This window comes from Bos indicus, chromosome 15, assembly GCF_029378745.1.
Source record: "Bos indicus isolate NIAB-ARS_2022 breed Sahiwal x Tharparkar chromosome 15, NIAB-ARS_B.indTharparkar_mat_pri_1.0, whole genome shotgun sequence".
NCBI classification, from domain to species: Eukaryota; Metazoa; Chordata; class Mammalia; order Artiodactyla; family Bovidae; genus Bos; species Bos indicus.
In genome coordinates this window covers 48,679,639-48,698,393 of record NC_091774.1, presented here as the reverse complement: position 1 = coordinate 48,698,393, position 18,755 = coordinate 48,679,639, and the positions used below count along the sequence as shown (strand labels likewise).

Genomic DNA, 18,755 nt, shown 5'->3' with positions numbered 1-18,755 from the left:
ACTCTTTGCGACCCCATGGACTGCAGCACGCCAAGATTCTTTGTCCTTCACCAACTCCTGGAGCCTACTCAAAGTCATGTCCATGGAGTCAGTGATGCCATCCAATCATTTCATCCTCTATCATCCCCTTCTCCTCCTGCCTTCAATCTTTCCCAGCATCAGGGTCTTTTCAAATGAGTCAGTTCTTCACATTAGGTGGCCAGAGTATTGGAGCTTCAGCTTCAGCATCAGTCCTTCCAATGAATATTCAGGACTGAGTTCCTTTAGGATGGACTGGTTGGATCTCCTTGCAGTCCAAGGGACTCTCAAGAGTCTTCTCCAACACCACAGTTCAAAAGCATCAGTTCTTCAGTTCTCAGCCTTCTTTATGGTCCAACTCTCACATCCATATATGACTACTGGAGAAATCAGAGCTTTGACTATATGTATCTTTGTTGGTAAAGATATGACACTGAAAGATGAACTCCCCAAGTCAGTAGGTACCCAATATGCTACTGGGGAAGAGTGGAGAAATAACTCCAGAAAGAATGAAGAGATGGAACCAAAGTGAAAGACTCATTAACCCTAGAGAAACTGATTCATTTCTAACTGAAGTTGGCTTTGCCTTTCTTCAGGGAATTGAAGTGTTAGGTGTTTCCTTGTTTAAAAAAGAATGCCCACCTAAGGAGGGTTATAGTGCATGTGAATGGGCAGGTATAGGGTCACTGTTGAATCCAATGACATCCTCCCACCACTTCCAAAGCTATTACAAACTCCATCATAAAAACAAAAGTTCTATGAATAATGTTTAATAACACAATTTTGGGATTTGTTGCTATCTTACTTAAAATTCCTGTAACTTTCCTTTTTACTTAGAATTTTAAACAAACTCTTGAAATGATCTAGAATTTTTTATCTTCTGCAATCTCATTTTTTGTTATTCCCTCTACCTAAAACCTACCTCACTTGATCAGTTTCCAGTTCCTTTAATGTACTGAGACTTTTTTTTCAGCTCTGTGTTTTTATATATTCTAATTCCTTTGCCTTTTTTCAAACAAACAAGCGTACCCCGGTTTACTCATTCATAAATGTTCTTTTTTTATATTTCCAGATTTTTTGAGAATAATTGACAAATAAAATTGCATATATTCAAAGTACACAATATGATGATTTGATTTAGATATACATTGTAAAACATTCATCACAATCAAGTTGATTAGCACATCCATCGTATCACATATTTACCTGTGTGCAGTGTATGTGTGGTGAGAATATTTATGATCTACTTCCTTAGCTGACTTCAAGTACTAATGCAGTATTATTAACTAATCACAATGCTGTACATTAGATCTCCAGAACTTATTCATTCTATACCTGAAAGTTTGTATCCTTTGACCAATAGCTCCCAATGTCCCCCCACCCCATCTCTTGGATGTAAGTTTTGTATTCTCTGTTTCTATGTGTTCAACATTTTTTTAAAATTGTTTTAGATGTCACATATAAATGATACCACACAGTATTTTTCTGTCTCTGTATGGCTTATTTCTCTTAGAATGATGCCCTAATCTATGATGATCACATATAGCAAGATTTCCTTCTTTCTTGTGACTGAATAATATTCCATTGTGTGTATATGTGTGTTTATAGTCTTGCTTGTTTATTTTTGCTGTTTTACTTGTGTTTTTGGTATCATCCAAAAAAATTATTGTCAAGACCAATGTGAAAGGGAAACACAAACAGACTCACAGATATAGAGAACAAACTTGCGCTTGCCAAAGGGGAGCTGGAGGTGGGAGGAGAGGAGAGATTGCCTGGGAATTTGGGTTTACCAGTTGCACACTATTATATATTGAAGAAATAAACAAGGTCCTACTTTATAACATGGAAGCTATATTCAATATCCTGTGATTAAACCATAATAGAAAAGAATATGAAAAACAATGTCTATATATGCATATATATATATACACACATATATATACATACATATATGAATCACTTTGGAGTACACCAAAACTAACACAGCATTGTAAATCAACTATATTTCAATTAAAAAAATTTTTTTAAAGTACAGCCTTGAAGAATTTTATCCTACATTAGCTTCTAGAAGTTTTACAATTTGTGGTTGTGTATTTACATCTTTAATTCATTTTGAGTTAAATTTTGTGAGTGATGCAACATCAGAATCCAGTTTTACTATTTTGCATGTGTCTACCCTTTTCCTAACACCATTTTTTAATTAGAGTGTCTTCTTTCTACTGGTATGCTTGTTGACCATATAAGGGAAGGTTTATTTCTTGGCTCTCTAACCTGTTTCACTGATCCATATGTTTGTTTTTATGCAATTCTATAAACACCATATTATTTTGATAACTACTGCTTTATAGTTCAAAGTCAGGAATTGTGATGTCTCCAGTTTTGACCTTCTTGCTTGAGATTGCTTCAGCTCTTCAGGTGTTTTGTGGTTCCATAAAATTTTAGGATGACTCTATTTCTGAAAAATATCTTTGGAATTTTGATAGGCATTGCTTTGAATCTGCGGATGACTTTGGGTCATATGAACATTTTAACAATATTAATTCTCCCAATTCAAGAACATAAAAAAATAGATACATGAACATGTATAACTGAATCACTTTGCTGTATACCTGAAACTGCCACAACATTGTTATCACCTATGTGCTGTGCTGTGCTTAGTCGCTCAGTGTGTCCAACTCTTTGGAACCTGTGGACTGTAGCTCACTAGGCTCCTCTGTTCAAGGGGATTATCCAGACAAGAATACTAGAGTGGGTTGCCATGCTCATCTCCAGGGGATCTTCCCAACCCAGAGATCAAACCCAGGTCTTCCGCATTGCAGGTGGGTTCTTTGCCATCTGAGCCACCAGGGAAACCCAAGAATTCTGGAGTGGGTAGCCTATCCCTTCTCCAGGGGAACTTCCAGACCCAGGAATTGAACCAGAGTCTCCTGCATTGCAGGCAGATTCTTTACCAGCTGAGCTCCCAGGGAAGTCCAATCACCTATACTCTAACTTAAAATAAAGTGTTTTAAAAAACAGGCTAAAATATAGGATGCTACTTCCTCTCTAATTTAACTGAAAGTCAGTGCTATACAACAAGTAAATATTTCAAAGAGAAATAACGTCAAAAAATTCACAATGCAGCTACAGAAAGTATGAGACAAAAATAGTTGATAAAATGTATTGTTGCTTTTCAAACTTACTGTCAATGATCCGTATTTTTAGTAGTAGACCAAAAAACAACCAATAGGTTTATTATAGGGAAATATTTCATAAGTAAGAAAATAATATTACAACAAATGGTAGCAGATGCACAATAGATTATTAATTTGGGTAAAATTATAAAAATCATGTGAATGTGCATATATGATACAAATATATGCATATATATATATATATATGAATGACAAGCTAACTTAATAAGAAAATATACCTATTTTTATCACTTAATCTGAAGGTGTTTAACATTCAGATTGAATGTTATACATTCAATGTTATATTGAAATATAATGTAAAGATCAATGTTAAAAAAAAAAAGAATATACCTTTTCATTTACAGGTATCCCCCACTTTTTGAAAGTTTGCTTTAGACCACTTCATTTTTACAAAAGACCTATAGCAGTAACTGTTTTCACTAACTGAAAGAAATCTAAAGATGGATACCACTTTAATGAAAAATGTGAAAATGGAAAACAATGTTCAGCGTTTCTTCTGTAGCCAGTCTTTTTTTTTTTTTTTTTTTTAAATCTTTCCTTCTTGTTTATTTGCTCCAGTTAACTTAGAAACAGTAACTAGGGGTTTAACATTTGGATCCTCAGATGATAGTTCAGTTTTTTTTTTTTTTTTTTAGCAGGCAGGTATTTTTATTTTATTTTTAAACTTTACATAATTGTATTAGTTTTGCAAAATATCAAAATGAATCCACCACAGGCATACATGTGTTCCCCATCCTGAACCCTCCTCCCTCCTCCCTCCCCACACCATCCCTCTGGGTCGTCCCAGTGCACCAGCCCCAAGCATCCAGTATCGCGCATCGAACCTGGACTGGCAACTCGTTTCTTACATGATATTCTACATGTTTCAATGTCATTCTCCCAAATCTTCCCACCCTCTCCCTCTCCCACAGAGTCCATAAGACTGTTCTATACATCAGTGTCTCTTTTGCTATCTCGTACACCAGGTTATTGTTACCATCTTTCTAAATTCCATATATATGCGTTAGTATACTGTATTTATGTTTTTCCTTCTGGCTTACTTCACTCTGTATAATAGGCTCCAGTTTTATCCACCTCATTAGAACTGATTCAAATGCATTCTTTTTAATGGCTGAGTAATACTCCATTGTAGCCAGTCTTTGTAACACAGTGCACACCCAGAGCAGCAAGAGGAGCACCATGAAGCTCCTTCCTCAGGAATCGCACTCAGCATCTCAGTGTCAAGGCATCACAGCTTTGAACTGTGTCATTGAGAATCTATGCTTTATCTCAGTTTATTTTGTGACTCTGTTAGCCATATGCGTCTTAAGGTAATTTTGGCCTTATGCCATTTGGGCTTATGAAAAGTCCTAAGGATGTTCTACTTTTGAATAATGGGTAAATCTGTATTTGTGTCTTCTGCATTTCTTTTATCAACATCTTATAGTCTTCAGTGCAAAGACCTTTCAACTTTTCTTCTTGAATGATGCCATCCATCCTCCCCTATGTGACTGACGTCCCATTATTCCCATTGTTTTCAGAGAAAATGTAATTTCTTTTAGGTAGGGCTTTTCTAAAAACCTAACTTGAAGCTGCTTTCCTCTGATAGTCTCTCTCACAAAGGCACTGCTTTTAAGATTTTGGTTGGTTTCTGTTTTAAAACAATGCAATCTAAAATTATATGTTCAGTTGGGTGTTTATATGATTGAGGCTTGTTTCCCTCACTGGACTGAAAGCTCCACTAAGATGAAGGCCATCTCTGTTTTGTTCAATATGGTGAAAAGAATGCCTAACACAGTGTTTCAGATGTAAAAATTTGTGTCACATATTTGCTAAATACTCTGGAATGAAAGAATGAGTAATGATTGCCTGAAGTCCACTTAGTACTCTGAATGTCCCAGAATATCTGGACTAAACCATGCTTAAGGAGTCTAGAATTATGTTGATTCCCCACTAAATTGTTAGCTGCTATCGAATGGAAAGTTAGGGTGTTCTAGTGCTCTATACTAGGGTAATGGACTGAAGAATCCCATGAAGCTGTATATTATGTAAGAATGTGATTAATTATATTATTTGGTGCCTTTTTTCTAAGAAGTCTCTGAATATCTCTCTTTTTTCTCTTCATTTCAGGAATAAGTAGTTTTACTCCCCTGAACACCTGACTTTTTATAGGCACTGTGAATTATGCAACTAAATATTGCTTAACTAGAGCTGAATTCTTGAACTATGTGTAGTAAGAGAATGAGAACTCATAGCACATGGCAACTATATTAACTTTTTTGGTCTTATTTTTTAAAATCTTTATCTCTGCTTTTTCCCTTTTGCCTTTACTTTATCTCCTACTTATACTTCATAAAAATTTTTATTTCTGCAGATAATTTTGGAAACAACATACATGGCTAGGTCCCACAGTAAAATAATATATATTTAAATTTGAGCCTCTGAGTCCAAAGAACATATCGTTCATACTAAAATTTTATGTTGAGAATTACTGTGGAAATATAAATCTGGTGACCTGTGAGTGGAGGCATAACAGAGAAGATAAAGCAGAACAGGAGTAGAGAGACCATGCAGAACTCTGGTATTCTGATCCAGATAAAAACAGATGAGTGTTTGACCCTCCGTAGTAAGGAAAGGGGTGCTTACTCTGGACTGGTAATCTGCAAATTGTTTAGAAAATAGGAGTAGACTTTAAGGTCAGATAGATATAGAAGGAAATCAGACATCAGCAACCTTAAGCCCATCGAACACCAAAAATAGTTATTTCTTAAATGATTTAGTGACTAAATGACTTGCTATGAACAAGTCAGGCATACTGAATTTGAAGAGATAAAGAATAATATAAATTCAAAAAGAATAATATAAATACATTTTTGACATGAGACTACATGTCTTTTCGGATACAAAAATGAAGACTAGACTCAGTACTAACAGTGCTTCTAATTAGTCAAGTTTCAAGCCCACGTCTTAGTCTGTACATCTGTACATGCTTTTCTCTTACTGGCTGTGGAATTTAGCTTCCTCTGTATATTTCTTCTTAGAAGCCTTTACCTTCTCCATCTTGTTGGGCTTTCTCAAGATTGAGTGAAAAATGAGCTTTGCCTTTCATCATTGCCTTCTTCCTTCCTTTGTTCAAAATAAACACCTGCAATCTCAGTTTAATAATTTCATGATTATTTGTCATCTTTTCTTTTGTATTTATTTTTAACTGAAAGATAATTACTTTACAATATTGTGTTGGTTTCTGCCATCATCAGCATGAATTAGCCACAGGTTTGCATATGTCCCCTCCCTCTTGAACATCCCTTGTCACTTTTTTCTTGATAAACATTTCTTACGTACTAAATACATGCCAGGACCTATACTTGATGCCATTCACAAACGGATTGTAGTAGCCAAACTGAAAGTCTAGGACCTCACAGAGTCATTAAGGTAGAAATTTCTTGCTCTATTATGACATAGAAATTACCATGATGTATAAACCTGGAAAAATTTTCAGATTCCTTAGAAATATCTTTATAAAGAAAAAAAGATACTGATCATTTTATTTATTTCATTTAAAGTTTTGTATCACACTAGAGCACTCAAAAGAAATTGCCATTTTTTAGTTTCCAGAAACAATATTTAATATATACTATATATTATTTCTTAGACTAAAACTTTAATTTTTTGCAATTGAAATGACTGGGAAAACTTCTGTCAAAAATAATTAAAAAAACAAAACCACAGCCCCCTGCCTCCTAGATTTCAAGCACGTATCAATAGGACCTCATAGGAAAGAGCAGAAAAATGACTTTGTCTCGGATCTTCTTGGTCTTTACTCCATAGACGATAGGGTTGAGGGCAGGTGGGATGATAACATAGAGGTTGGCAAACACAATGTGAAAGGTCTGAGGGACATTGTGTCCAAAGCGATGTGCAAGGATGGAGAAGAATGCTGGTATATAGAACATGAGGATGACACAGACATGGGAACCACAGGTGCCTAGGGCCTTCTGGCGAGCATCCTGAGAAGGGAGGTGAAATACAGCACAGAGGATAAGGATGTAGGAGACAGCAATTAGAATCACATCTGAGATGACGGCCATGAGGAGAACACAAAACCCATACCAAATATTGATGGAGATGTCAGCACAGGCTAGTCGGGCAACACCTATGTGCTCACAGTATGTGTGAGGGACGTTACGTGTCCTGCAGAAGGGTAGACGATTTACAATGAAAACACATGGGAAAATAACACAGAAGTTTCTGAAGGAGATTCCCACAGCAATTTTGACAATGGTTCTGGGAGTCAGAATAGTGTTGTATCTCAAGGGTGAACAGATGGCCACATAGCGGTCAAATGCCATGGCCATCAGTATAGATGAGTCTAAAACAAAGCTGAAGTGCAGAAAGAATAACTGTGTGAGACAGCCGGGAAAACTGATTCTCTGGGGACCAAACCAGAAGATGCTCAGAGTTTTTGGGACACAGGTGGTAGACAGTATAAGGTCAGTAATAGCCAGCATGGAAAGGAAAAAGAACATGGGTGCATGAAGACTGTGCTCCGTTGCCATGAGAAGGACACTATTACCCACAATGGCCACGAAATAGATGAGGCAGAAGGGGATGCTGATCCAGACCTGGTGCTGCTCAAGTCCAGGAATACCCAAAAGGGTGAAGGCACCTGTGTTGTAGCCAGTCAGATTGAACGTGGTCATGGAGATCTGATGAATAGCTTCTGTGTCCTAAAACAAATTGTATGGAATGAACATTTTTAAAAAATCATATGGTAATTCTTCCTGCACCATTTTCTTAGGGTCGGCTTTTCTCTTTCTTATTGCCAAGAAAGAACCTCCCTTTTCTATTAAGACAATGCTCATCTCCTCTAGAAAGATGCTAAAGAACCAGTACTCCTGGTTATAATAACCAAGTCTCTCCAAGATATTCTTCAACATGCATAAAATATTATTTCCATTTTAATGACTCAGTTTTCTCTGGGTCAATGTAATGTGTTGCTGTATAGAAAAAAATGACCTAACCACACACATGCTGAGAGACAGAAGGAAAATTAGAGAAGGAGGGGCATAATTTGGAAAATAAGATTTGTCCCATGGGCCAGATTCTTATCTTCCTCATTTTAAAAATAAAAACTAAAGCTCTGAGAGCTGTCTTACCAAAGATCTCATTTTTAGTAACTTGCAGAGCCAAGCACATTAGAGTCCACAGACAGCAGTGTTTTTTTGCTGCTGTCCCACTCCAGGTGACTTCCTCCATACCCTGTTAGACAAGGAGAATTGAGAGGAGCAGGAGGTATAGAGAAGTGTTTAAGGAAAGACAAAAACTGGAGCTGTAGCTTGTCACACCAACCTTATTGTAGTTGCAATGATTTCCCTGACACGAGAAAGTCTTGGGATTTGCAGACCATAATGTTCTCTGAGGCTGTGTTGTTTGATACCTCACCTTGGATTATAATGTAATAGCAGTTGCAGCTCACCCTCCAGCCCACTCTTAGGACTTAGTGAAGTGAGTGTAAGTACCTCAGTCATGTCCGACTCTTGGCGGCCCCATGGACTACACAGTCCATGGAATTCTCCAGGCCAGAATACTGGAGTGGGTAGCCTTCCCCTTCTCCAGGGGATCTTCCCAACTCAGGGATCAAACGCAGGTCTTCCTCATTGCGGTGGATTCTGTACCAGCTGAGCCACAAGGAAAGTCCAGGATTCCAGAGTCCTAACACTGCTGGAATGAGTAGCCTATCCCTTCTCCAGCAGATCTTCTTGACCCAGGAATCAATCCGGGGTCTCCTGCATTGCAGGCAGATTCTTTACCAACTGAGCTACAAGGGAAGCTGAGGCAATTATTTCAAGTGTGCTTTTTGATAAAGACAGAGATGACCTCTAGTGGAAGAAATACAGAATTTGTATATCCTAAATTCTGAGTCAAGATAAAAGCAAATAAGCAACCTCCATAACAACAGTTAATGTTTTTTGAGAACATTCAGTGTACTTTATCTAAAGCTCTGTACATTTGATGCTCCTAACAACCCTAAGCCAAGAACATTACTCATACTTTCAATATATAGAAACTGAGGCAGGGAGAAAGTAAATAATTTGCCAAAGTCACGCAATGAGGAAATCAGTGTAGGTGTCTACACTACTTATCTCCAATCTACTCATCCTTAAACCCATGTGATTCGCATTTCTGTCCTCTCCTTTTCACTTCTGAAGTGCTGTCATGAAGGTCACCAATGATGTCTACATCCACCTTTTAGTCCTTGATGGACATCTCAGCAGCATTTGATACTACTGAGTATGTCTTCAATCTTTGAATCATTTTCTTAATGCTTTATCAACACTTTTGGAGTTTTTCTTCAACCAGTTGACATTTCAGCTCATCCTTTGATTATTCTTCTTTTTGGTGTCTCTTAAATCCTGACATTCCTCAAGTCTCTACCTGAAGCCCTTTTCTCTTCTGTCCATACTTTCCCTGAATTTTATCATCAACTTTATATTGTCACCTCCTAATTCTTTAGATCTCATTTAGATCTTTCAAGACACACATCTCCAACTGCACTCTGAAGATCCTCTTTTGGATAGATCATGGGTGCCTCAAATTTAACTTTTAGAAAATTAAAATTAAAATCTATTGTATTTCTTCAGAAATTTGATGCCCCCTACTTTTCTAATATATCAGAGACTATGAGTTTCATCCATTAAATGACCCAAAGCAGTAACTTGAGATTCATCATTTACACCTTCTCTCTTTAAATGCCCCACATTCAATCAATTATATTGATCTAATTATTTTAAATCTAAATCAAAAATCCTTAACATAACAACCAGGATCTCCAGAATCTGGTCCCACAACTTCTTCAGCTTTCATGTTAGAGCCCAAGAATGCTTGCCAAAAACCATATGAAAGATGGTGAATTACTATACCGCTTAATTTCCAAGGTGCCAGCTACAGTATTTAACTATTTGCTTATAAATTTTAACCTGCGTATTCACTGAAACTTCTATCTTTTCTCTGAAGACAATCAGGAATCAAGCCAGAGATAAACCATGTGGTGAAGGAGAATGAGACCACTGCCACTCTCTAAGGTTGGGCAATCACACAGCAAGGTGTTCAAAGCTATACCTATGCACTGATTTCTCATTCATTGATACTGCACCTCGCTGAACAATGGTCATTGTGGAAAAATAAAAGTCTAAGCCTGCAGTGCCCACTCTTCTAAAAAAAAGGAAACAGAACTCTCTGGTTTTTTTGCTAAAGTCCCTGACTATGAGAATTCCCCTTGACTGAGAATAAGTATTTTCATCCCTATTCTTATCTCCAAACAAGGCTAGGCTGTGCTGTTGCTCAGTTCTATTTATCATTCAAGTTTTTTTTTAACTTTTCATTTTATATTTGGGTATAGCTGATTAACAATGTTGTGATAGTTTCAGGTAAACAGCGAAGAGACTCAGCCATACACATATATGTAACCATTCTCTCCCAAACACCCCTCCAATCCAGATGCCATTCAAGTCTTAATTAAACCCCATGTACTTATGACTTATAAAAGCACTTATCAAAATTTATTGCATTTATTTGCCTACCATCTATCTTTCTTGAGTGTAAGACATTTTCATATTCATAGTTTTATCTGCTTATTCTAGTTGAATTTCTATAAAACACTTAATTTTTACTGAATAAATGAGTAATGTTTAAATCACTTACACACACAAGCTCCTTGCTACATTTGGAGCCACATCCCTCCTCATCCCACCTCTATTCTCCCTTCTATTAACTCTGTTTATTTAATGTGAATGTTGAAGTGTAGTTTAATGAATAAATAGCTAAAATAAATATATAATTAATTAAGAAGCACAGATATTTACACATATACCCAGAAGCACATGAAATCATAGGCAAAGTCTAAAAAAATCAAAATGCATCCAATGCTTTAGAATCCTCAGTTTTTAGAGTCAAATGTCTTGAATTTTCACTTAATCTGTGCCTTTTTTTTATTACTAAACAAATAATTTGATTTCTCTAAAATTCCTGCTTCCTCATAGAGGAAGATTTTCTACAGGAGAGAAGTCCTCCTCAGCTCAATGACTGGAAAACATTAAGTTCTCAATAAATAGTGACTAGAATATAATACTATTATGATGGCAAACAAGGGCATATATATGTATGGATGGCATGTGTGCATGCTCAGTTACTAAGTTGAATCCGACTCTTTGAGACTCCATGAACTGTAACCTACCAGGCTTCTCTGTCCATGGGATTCTCCAGGCAAGAATACCGGAGTGGGTTGCCATTTCCTAACTCCGAGACCAAACCCAAATCTCCTTATTGGTAGGCAGATTATTTACCCCTGAACCACCAGGGAAGCTGATATAGAGGACAGAAAGTGTCAAATCACACAAAAACCACAAAGTCTGAGTTCACTTTTCTAGATCCAAGCTCTCAGACCATTGGTTTTGGCTGCTGAATTGTGTCTGCCTGACATCCCAGTCTTGCTTGTTTTCTTTGTTTTGTTATCCGTTCTCATTTCAACCCTTAGACTTTAAAATCTGGCTCCCAGGCCTGTGGACTATCTCATGGGGAAAGCTGGACTGAGCCTACCTTATCTTTTCTTGCTCCTCCTCTGAGGTCCTCTGTATGTCTTTCAGTCAGTCTTCCCCAGGATCTGGCCTGAGCTGGGCCTGTGGCTTTCCAATCATCCCTGCCCTGCCCCCAAAACAACATTCACCAATCTCCAGCTCCTTCATGAGAATGGACAGAAATGACAATCTCAAGGTGCCAATCTTCTTCTTTCTTTCCTGGGCCTTCAGAGGGGACACTCAGGCTGTGGACAGCCGAAAGACAGCAGACATTAATCCAATCGACATGTGGGAGGCCCCGTGAGACTCTTCCCAGGGAGTGTAGCTTATAAGGTTCTGAGGTCCCAAACGCTGGGGTGGACTGAGTCCCTATAGGCTCATGTCTTCCAGGAGAATCAGTGTCTCAAAGAGTTGAATCTCCTGGGAGCTTTCAAAATGGCTGTGAAAAACATCTACAGTGATATCCTCCATATTTCTTTTGTAAGTGTGTGTATGTATATGTGTACACACACACACACACACACACACACACACACACACACATACAGACTACTTTTTGATACATTCTTCTAGAAAAGGAAATTTAGGTTGTTTCCTTATCTTGGCTATTGCGAATAATGCTATAATAAATACTGGAGTGCAGATATCACTTCAAGATACTGATTTTATACCCTCAATATTATAGCTTTCGTATATATACCTCGGGGCTTCCCAGGTGGCTCAAGTGGTAAAGAATTCTTCTGCCAATGCAGAATCCACAGGAGACACAGTTTCAATCCCTGGATCTGAAAGATCCCCTGGAGGAGGAAATGGCAACCCACCCCAGTATTCTTGCCAGGATAATCCTATGGACAGAAGAGCTTCGCAGGCTATAGTCATTGGGGTTGCAAAGAGTCAGACACAACTGAAGCATGCATGCATATATACGTACAAGTGGAATTGCTGGACCATATGGCAGTTCTATTTTTATTTTTTGAGGAGCCATCATGCTTTTTCCATAATGGCTGTAACAATTTACATTATTACCAACAATGTACAAGGGTTTCCTTTTCTACACATCCTCACCAACATTTGTCATCTCTGGTCTTTTGGGTATTAGCTATTGTAATAGATGTGAAGTTAAATCCTACTGTGATTTTGATTTGCACTTCCCTGACGACTAGAGATGTTGAGTGCCTTTTCATGTGACTGTTGACCATTTGTTTTCTTCTTTGGAAAAAAAAAATGTCTTTTCAAGTCTTTAGCCCATTTTTAATCAGATTAAGTTTCAGTTCAGTTCAGTCACTCGGTCGTTTCCGACTCTTTGCGACCCCATGAACTGCAGCACGCCAGGCCTCCCTGTCCATCACCAACTCCCTGAGTTCACCCAAACTCATGTGCATCGAGTCAGTGGTGCCATCCAGCCATCTCATCCTCTGTCGTCCCCTTCTCCTCCTGCCCCCAATCCCTCCCAGCATCAAGGTCTTTTCCAATGAGTCAACTCTTCACATCAGGTGGCCAAAGTACTGGAGTTTCAGCCTCAGCATCAGTCCTTCCAATGAACACTCAGGACTTATCTCCTTCAGAATGGACTGGATGGATCTCCTTGCAGTCCAAGGGACTCTCAAGAGTCTTTTCCAACACCCACAGTTCAAAAACATCAAATCTTTGGTGCTCAGCTTTCTTCACAGTCCAACTCTCACATCCGTACATGACCACTGGAAAAACCATAGCCTTGACTAGATGGACCTTTGTTGACAAAGTAAGATCTCTGCTTTTTAATATGCTATCTAGGTCACATCTTTCCTTCCAAGGAGTAAGCGTCTTTTGATTTCATGGCTGCAATCAACATCTGCAGTGATTTTGGAGCCCCCAAAAATAAAGTCTGACACTGTTTCCACTCTTTCCCCATCTATTTCCTTAGTCAGTTCTTTATTATAATCATTTTTAAGTTGTATGTGTTCCATCTATATTTTGGGTGTCAACCTCTTTTGAGATCTATGGCTTACAAATATTTTCTCCCATTCCATAAGTTATCTTTTCATTTATATGATTGCTTTTTTTTTTTTTTTTTGCTTTACAGAAGCTTTCTAATTTTATGTAATCTCACTAGTTTATTTTTGCTTATTTTACCTGTGTTTTTTTTTGTGTATGTGTCATCTAAAAAATTACTGTCAAAACCAAGGTAAAAGCTTTTACAGTGGCTGACTTTATTTTTTTGGGCTCCAAAATCAATGCAGATGGTGACTGCAGCCATGAAATTAAAAGACGCTTACTCCTTGGAAGGAAAGTTATGACCAACCGAGGTAGTATATTGAAAAGCAGAGACATTACTTTGCCAACAAAGGTCCATCTAGTCAAGGCTATGGTTTTTCCAGCAGTCATGTATGGATGTGAGAGTTGGACTGTGAAGAAGGTTGAGCGCTGAAGCATTGATGCTTTTGAACTGTGGTGTTGGAGAAGACTCTTGAGATTCCCTTGGACTGCAAGGAGATCCAACCAGTCCGTTCTGAAGGAGATCAGCCCTGGGATTTCTTTGGAAGGAATGATACTAAAGCTGAAACTCCAGTACTTCGGCCACCTCATGCTAGATTTGACTCATCGGAAAAGACTCTGATGCTGGGAGGGATTGGGGGCAGGAGAAGAAGGGGACAACAGAGGATGAGATGGCTAGATGGCATCACTGACTCGATGGACGTGAGTCTGGGTGAACTCTGGGAGCTGGTGATGGACAGGAGGCCTGGCGTGCTGCGATTCATGGGGTCACAAAGAGTCGGACACGACTGAACAACTGAACTGAACTGAACTGATAATCACCATATTGTTTTTATTACTATTGATTTATAATATAATTTGAAATCAGAAAATACTATGATTCCAGCTCTGAACTTTTATCGTGAGGTTGTTTTCACTCCTTTGTTTTTTGTGGTTTCTTGAAAATTTAAGATTACTTTTTCTATGCCTGTGAAAAATGGTGTTGGAATTTTGACAGGAATTGCACTGAATCTGCAAATGGTTTGGATTGTATGAACATTTTAACAACATTAGCTCTCCCAATTCAAGAACATTATACACCTTTCCAATTACAGATACCCCACTTTTCAAAAGTTTGCTTTACACCACTTAACTTTTATGAAACACTTATATCAATAACTGTTTTCACTAACTGAAAAAATTGGAAGAGGATTATTGCTTTTATCAATAAAGGTGAAAAGGGAAAATAATGCTCAGCATTAGTTTTGCAACTAACTGCCATAGAGGAGTGCACACCAAGAACAGCAAGACTGATACTGCAGAGAACCTTCCCTGGGAACTATTCTCAGCATCTCAGCATCAAACCTTCAGAGCTTTGTACTGTGTCAGTGAGCATTTATGCCTTATCTCAATTATTTTTGCATCCATTAGCAAGATGTGTATTAAGGCTATTTTTGCTTTACTCTATTTTGACTTACCAAAGGTTTCATAAGAATGATCTACTTTGGAAAATAACTGCAAACAGAGCAATGGACAAAAGATAAATCTCCAGAATATATAAGCAGCTCATATAGCTCAATATCAGAAAAACAAACATCCCAATCAAAAAATGAGAAGATGACCTAAATTGACATTTCTCCAAGGAAGACATACAGATGGTCAATAAATAACATGAAAAGATGCCCAATATCACTCATTATTAGAGAAATGCAAATATTTCTCTAATATTTTTGAGCAAGGTATCACTTCAGACCAATCAGCAAGGTATCATCTCAGACCAATCAGAATTGGCCATCATAAAAAAACTACAAGTGATAAATGCTGGAGGGGAAGTGAAGAAAAGGAAACACTATTGCACTATTGGTGGGAATGTAAATTAGTACAGCTCCTATGAAGAGCAGTATGAAAATGCCTTAACAAACTAGGAATAAAAACTACCATATGACCCAGCAATTCCACTACTGGGCGCATATCCTGAGAAAACCACAATTCAAAAAGACCTGTGTCCCCCAATATCATTGCAGCACTATTTACAATAACCAGGGCATGGAAGCCACCTATATGTCCATCAACAGATGAATGGATAAAGAAGGTGTGGTACATATATACAATGGAATATTACCCAGTCAAAAAAGGAATGAATTTGAGTCACTTGTTGTGAGGCGGATTCACCTAGAGCCTGTTAGAGTGAAATAAGTCAGAAAGAGAAAAAACAAATATCACGTATTAGCACAAATATATGGAATCTAGAAAAATGTACTGATGAACATATTAACAGAGAAGAAATGGAGACACAGAGGTAGAGAATGAAATGCTGGACACAGTGGGGGAAGGAAAGGGTAGGACAAGTTGAGAAAGAGGCATTGATGTATACACACTCTTATGCAAAATACATAACTAGCGGGAAGCTGCTGTATGACACAGGGATCCCAGCTTGGTGCTCTGTGATGACCTAGAGGGGCAAGATGGGGTGGGGAAGGGAGGCTGAAGAGGGAAAGAATATATGTAATTATAATGGATGCTTGTTGATGTATGGCAAAGACTACCACAGCATTGTAAAGCAATTATCCTCCAATTAAAAAAAAAGAATGTTCTACTTTTGGATAATAGGAAAACCTGTATTTGTGTCTTTTCACTTCTTTTATTAATGTCCTAAAGTTATCAGTGTACACGTCTTTTGCCTCCTCTGCCTGATTTATGCCATCCTTCATCCCGATGACTGACATCTCATGATTTTCACTTTTCTTAAGGAATATGCAATTTTGTTCAAGGAGGGCTTTCCTAAAAACCTTATTTAGATCTATTTTCCTCTAACAGTCTCTCTCCAAAGGCAATGCATTCAACATTTTGATTTGTCATCAATAAATATAGAAGCATCTCTTTCCTATAGATCATGCCATTTTCTTAATATGCAAAATCACTTGTAGACTGTTCTTGCTTTAAATAGCATTTGCTTTTTTAAAATTCTTATGACATCAATATATACTATACACTTATCCTAGCTTTTCCATTGCTCATTGGAACATTATTATGTCCTCTTGGAAGAAAACAAAATGGTGACCTTCTCTCTGATCTGCTTGGTCTTCACTCCATAAACAATGGGGTTGAGTGCAGGTGGGATAACAATGTAGAGGTTGGCAAACATGATGTGGAAAGTGTGGGAGACATTGTGTCCAAAGCGATGGGCAAGGATGGAGAAAAAGGCAGGTGTATAAAACATGAGGATGACACAGACATGGGAACCACAGGTGCCCAGGGCCTTCTGGCGGGCTTCTTGGGAGGGGAGGCGGAAGACAGCACAGAGAATGAGTGTGTAAGAAACGGCAATGAGGATCACATCTGAGATGACTGTCATGATGGGAACACAAAAGCCATACCAGATGTTGATGGAGATGTCCGCACAGGCGAGCCGGGCAACACCTATGTGCTCACAGTATGTGTGTGGTATGATGCGTGTCCTACAGAAAGGCAGTCGTATGAGCAAGAATACATCAGGCAGGATGATGCAGAAACTACGAAAGGAGATTCCCACCACAATCTTGATGATAGTCTTGGGGGTCAAGATAGAGTTGTATCTCAAGGGAGAGCAGATGGCCACATAGCGGTCAAATGCCATGGCCATCAGGATGGCTGAATCCAGGACGAAGCTGTAGTGGAGGAAGAACACTTGTGTGAGGCACCCTGGGAATGTGATCTCTCGAGCCCCAAGCCAAAAGATACTGAGTGTTTTAGGAATACCAACTGTGGACAAGGTGAGGTCAGTCATGGCCAGCATGGAGAGAAAGAAGAACATGGGTTCGTGAAGGCTATGCTCCACCAAGATTAAGTAGAGAAGGATGCAGTTTCCCACAATGGCTACAATATAGATGATACAGAAGGGAATTCCAATCCACACATGGGCTTGCTCCAGGCCTGGGATCCCCACCAGAATGAAGGGTCCTGGGTTGTCACTGCTCAGGTTGAAAAGGACCATGGCAGACCAGGATGGCACAAGTCCCAGTTCCTGAAGACAGAGGGTGGTAAATGTTAGGCTCACTTGAGTCACCCTCACTTCCAACAGCTCATTATATATCCTGAAAAATAAAATGACTAATTATAATTCAAAATGAGATACTTTGTAGTGAAGAAAGATTGTTAGGAAGTTGGCAGGTAACATGCATAAGCCACACAGTTTCATATATATTAGAACATACAGTTACTTTACCTAAAGAGACTATCTTATTTATTCTGGCCATGCCTGATGATTTATACGGCTTTTCCAGGGAGTTTTCCATATTGGCATCAATCATTCTTTTGATTATTCAGGGTACCTCTGTTACAAACTATCAATTTACAGGACATATTTTTCTAAGAGTTGGTGGATTATAGTTTACATGACTTTATGGACATCATTAAGGGATTCCCAGGGGCACTAGTTGTAAAGAATTTGATTGTCAATGCAAGAGACTTAAGGGATGCGGGTTCGATCCCTAAGCCGGGAAGATCCCCTGGAGGAGGGCATGGCAATCCACTCCAGTATTCTGGCCTGGTGAATCCCATGGACAGAGGAGCCTGGTGGTCTACAGTCCACAGGGTCACACAGAGTCAGACACAACTGAAGCGACTTAGCAGGCATGCATGGTCATCGTTAGTTAATATCAACTCCTTCTGTCATTGTCCCGAGCAATTATTCACTCTTTTCAAGCTTCATGGTGACTGTGCTTCTTCAATTTGTGAAGTCCACATCACTTTTTTCCATTCAAAATCCTCATTCAGTTTAGCCAACACTGTCTGAGTTCCTATACTATGCTGAAAAACAGGTGCAACTTAAATTTAAAAATCCCATACACTTCAGCTCATGGATTCTTGTTCCTCCAAAAATACTGTTTTCCAGAACTCAGTAAATTATACAGCTTTATACTATCCTAATGCTTTGGACTTAATAACAATTTTGATCAAGATTTCTATCCAAAATAGCTATTTCTTTGTAAATGCATATTCTATTTGATAGACATGTCCGCTGCAGGATATATACTATCTTAGATACACACATACGTAG

General features: G+C 38.3%; 2 protein-coding genes across 2 annotated transcripts; both read right to left on the bottom strand.

The window, feature by feature from the left end:
* Window positions 1-6,939: 6,939 nt before the first annotated feature.
* LOC109568895 (olfactory receptor 52H1-like) lies at window positions 6,940-7,905 on the bottom strand. The gene has a single exon (XM_019974259.2). It carries the CDS (start codon window positions 7,889-7,891, stop codon window positions 6,950-6,952), a length of 942 nt encoding a protein of 313 aa, XP_019829818.2. The 5' UTR covers window positions 7,892-7,905; the 3' UTR covers window positions 6,940-6,949.
* An 8,816-nt stretch (window positions 7,906-16,721) lies between these two features.
* Window positions 16,722-17,702, bottom strand: LOC109569282 (olfactory receptor 52H1). The gene has a single exon (XM_019974597.2). It carries the CDS (start codon window positions 17,688-17,690, stop codon window positions 16,746-16,748), a length of 945 nt encoding a protein of 314 aa, XP_019830156.2. The 5' UTR covers window positions 17,691-17,702; the 3' UTR covers window positions 16,722-16,745.
* Between the last annotated feature and the right edge of the window lie 1,053 nt (window positions 17,703-18,755).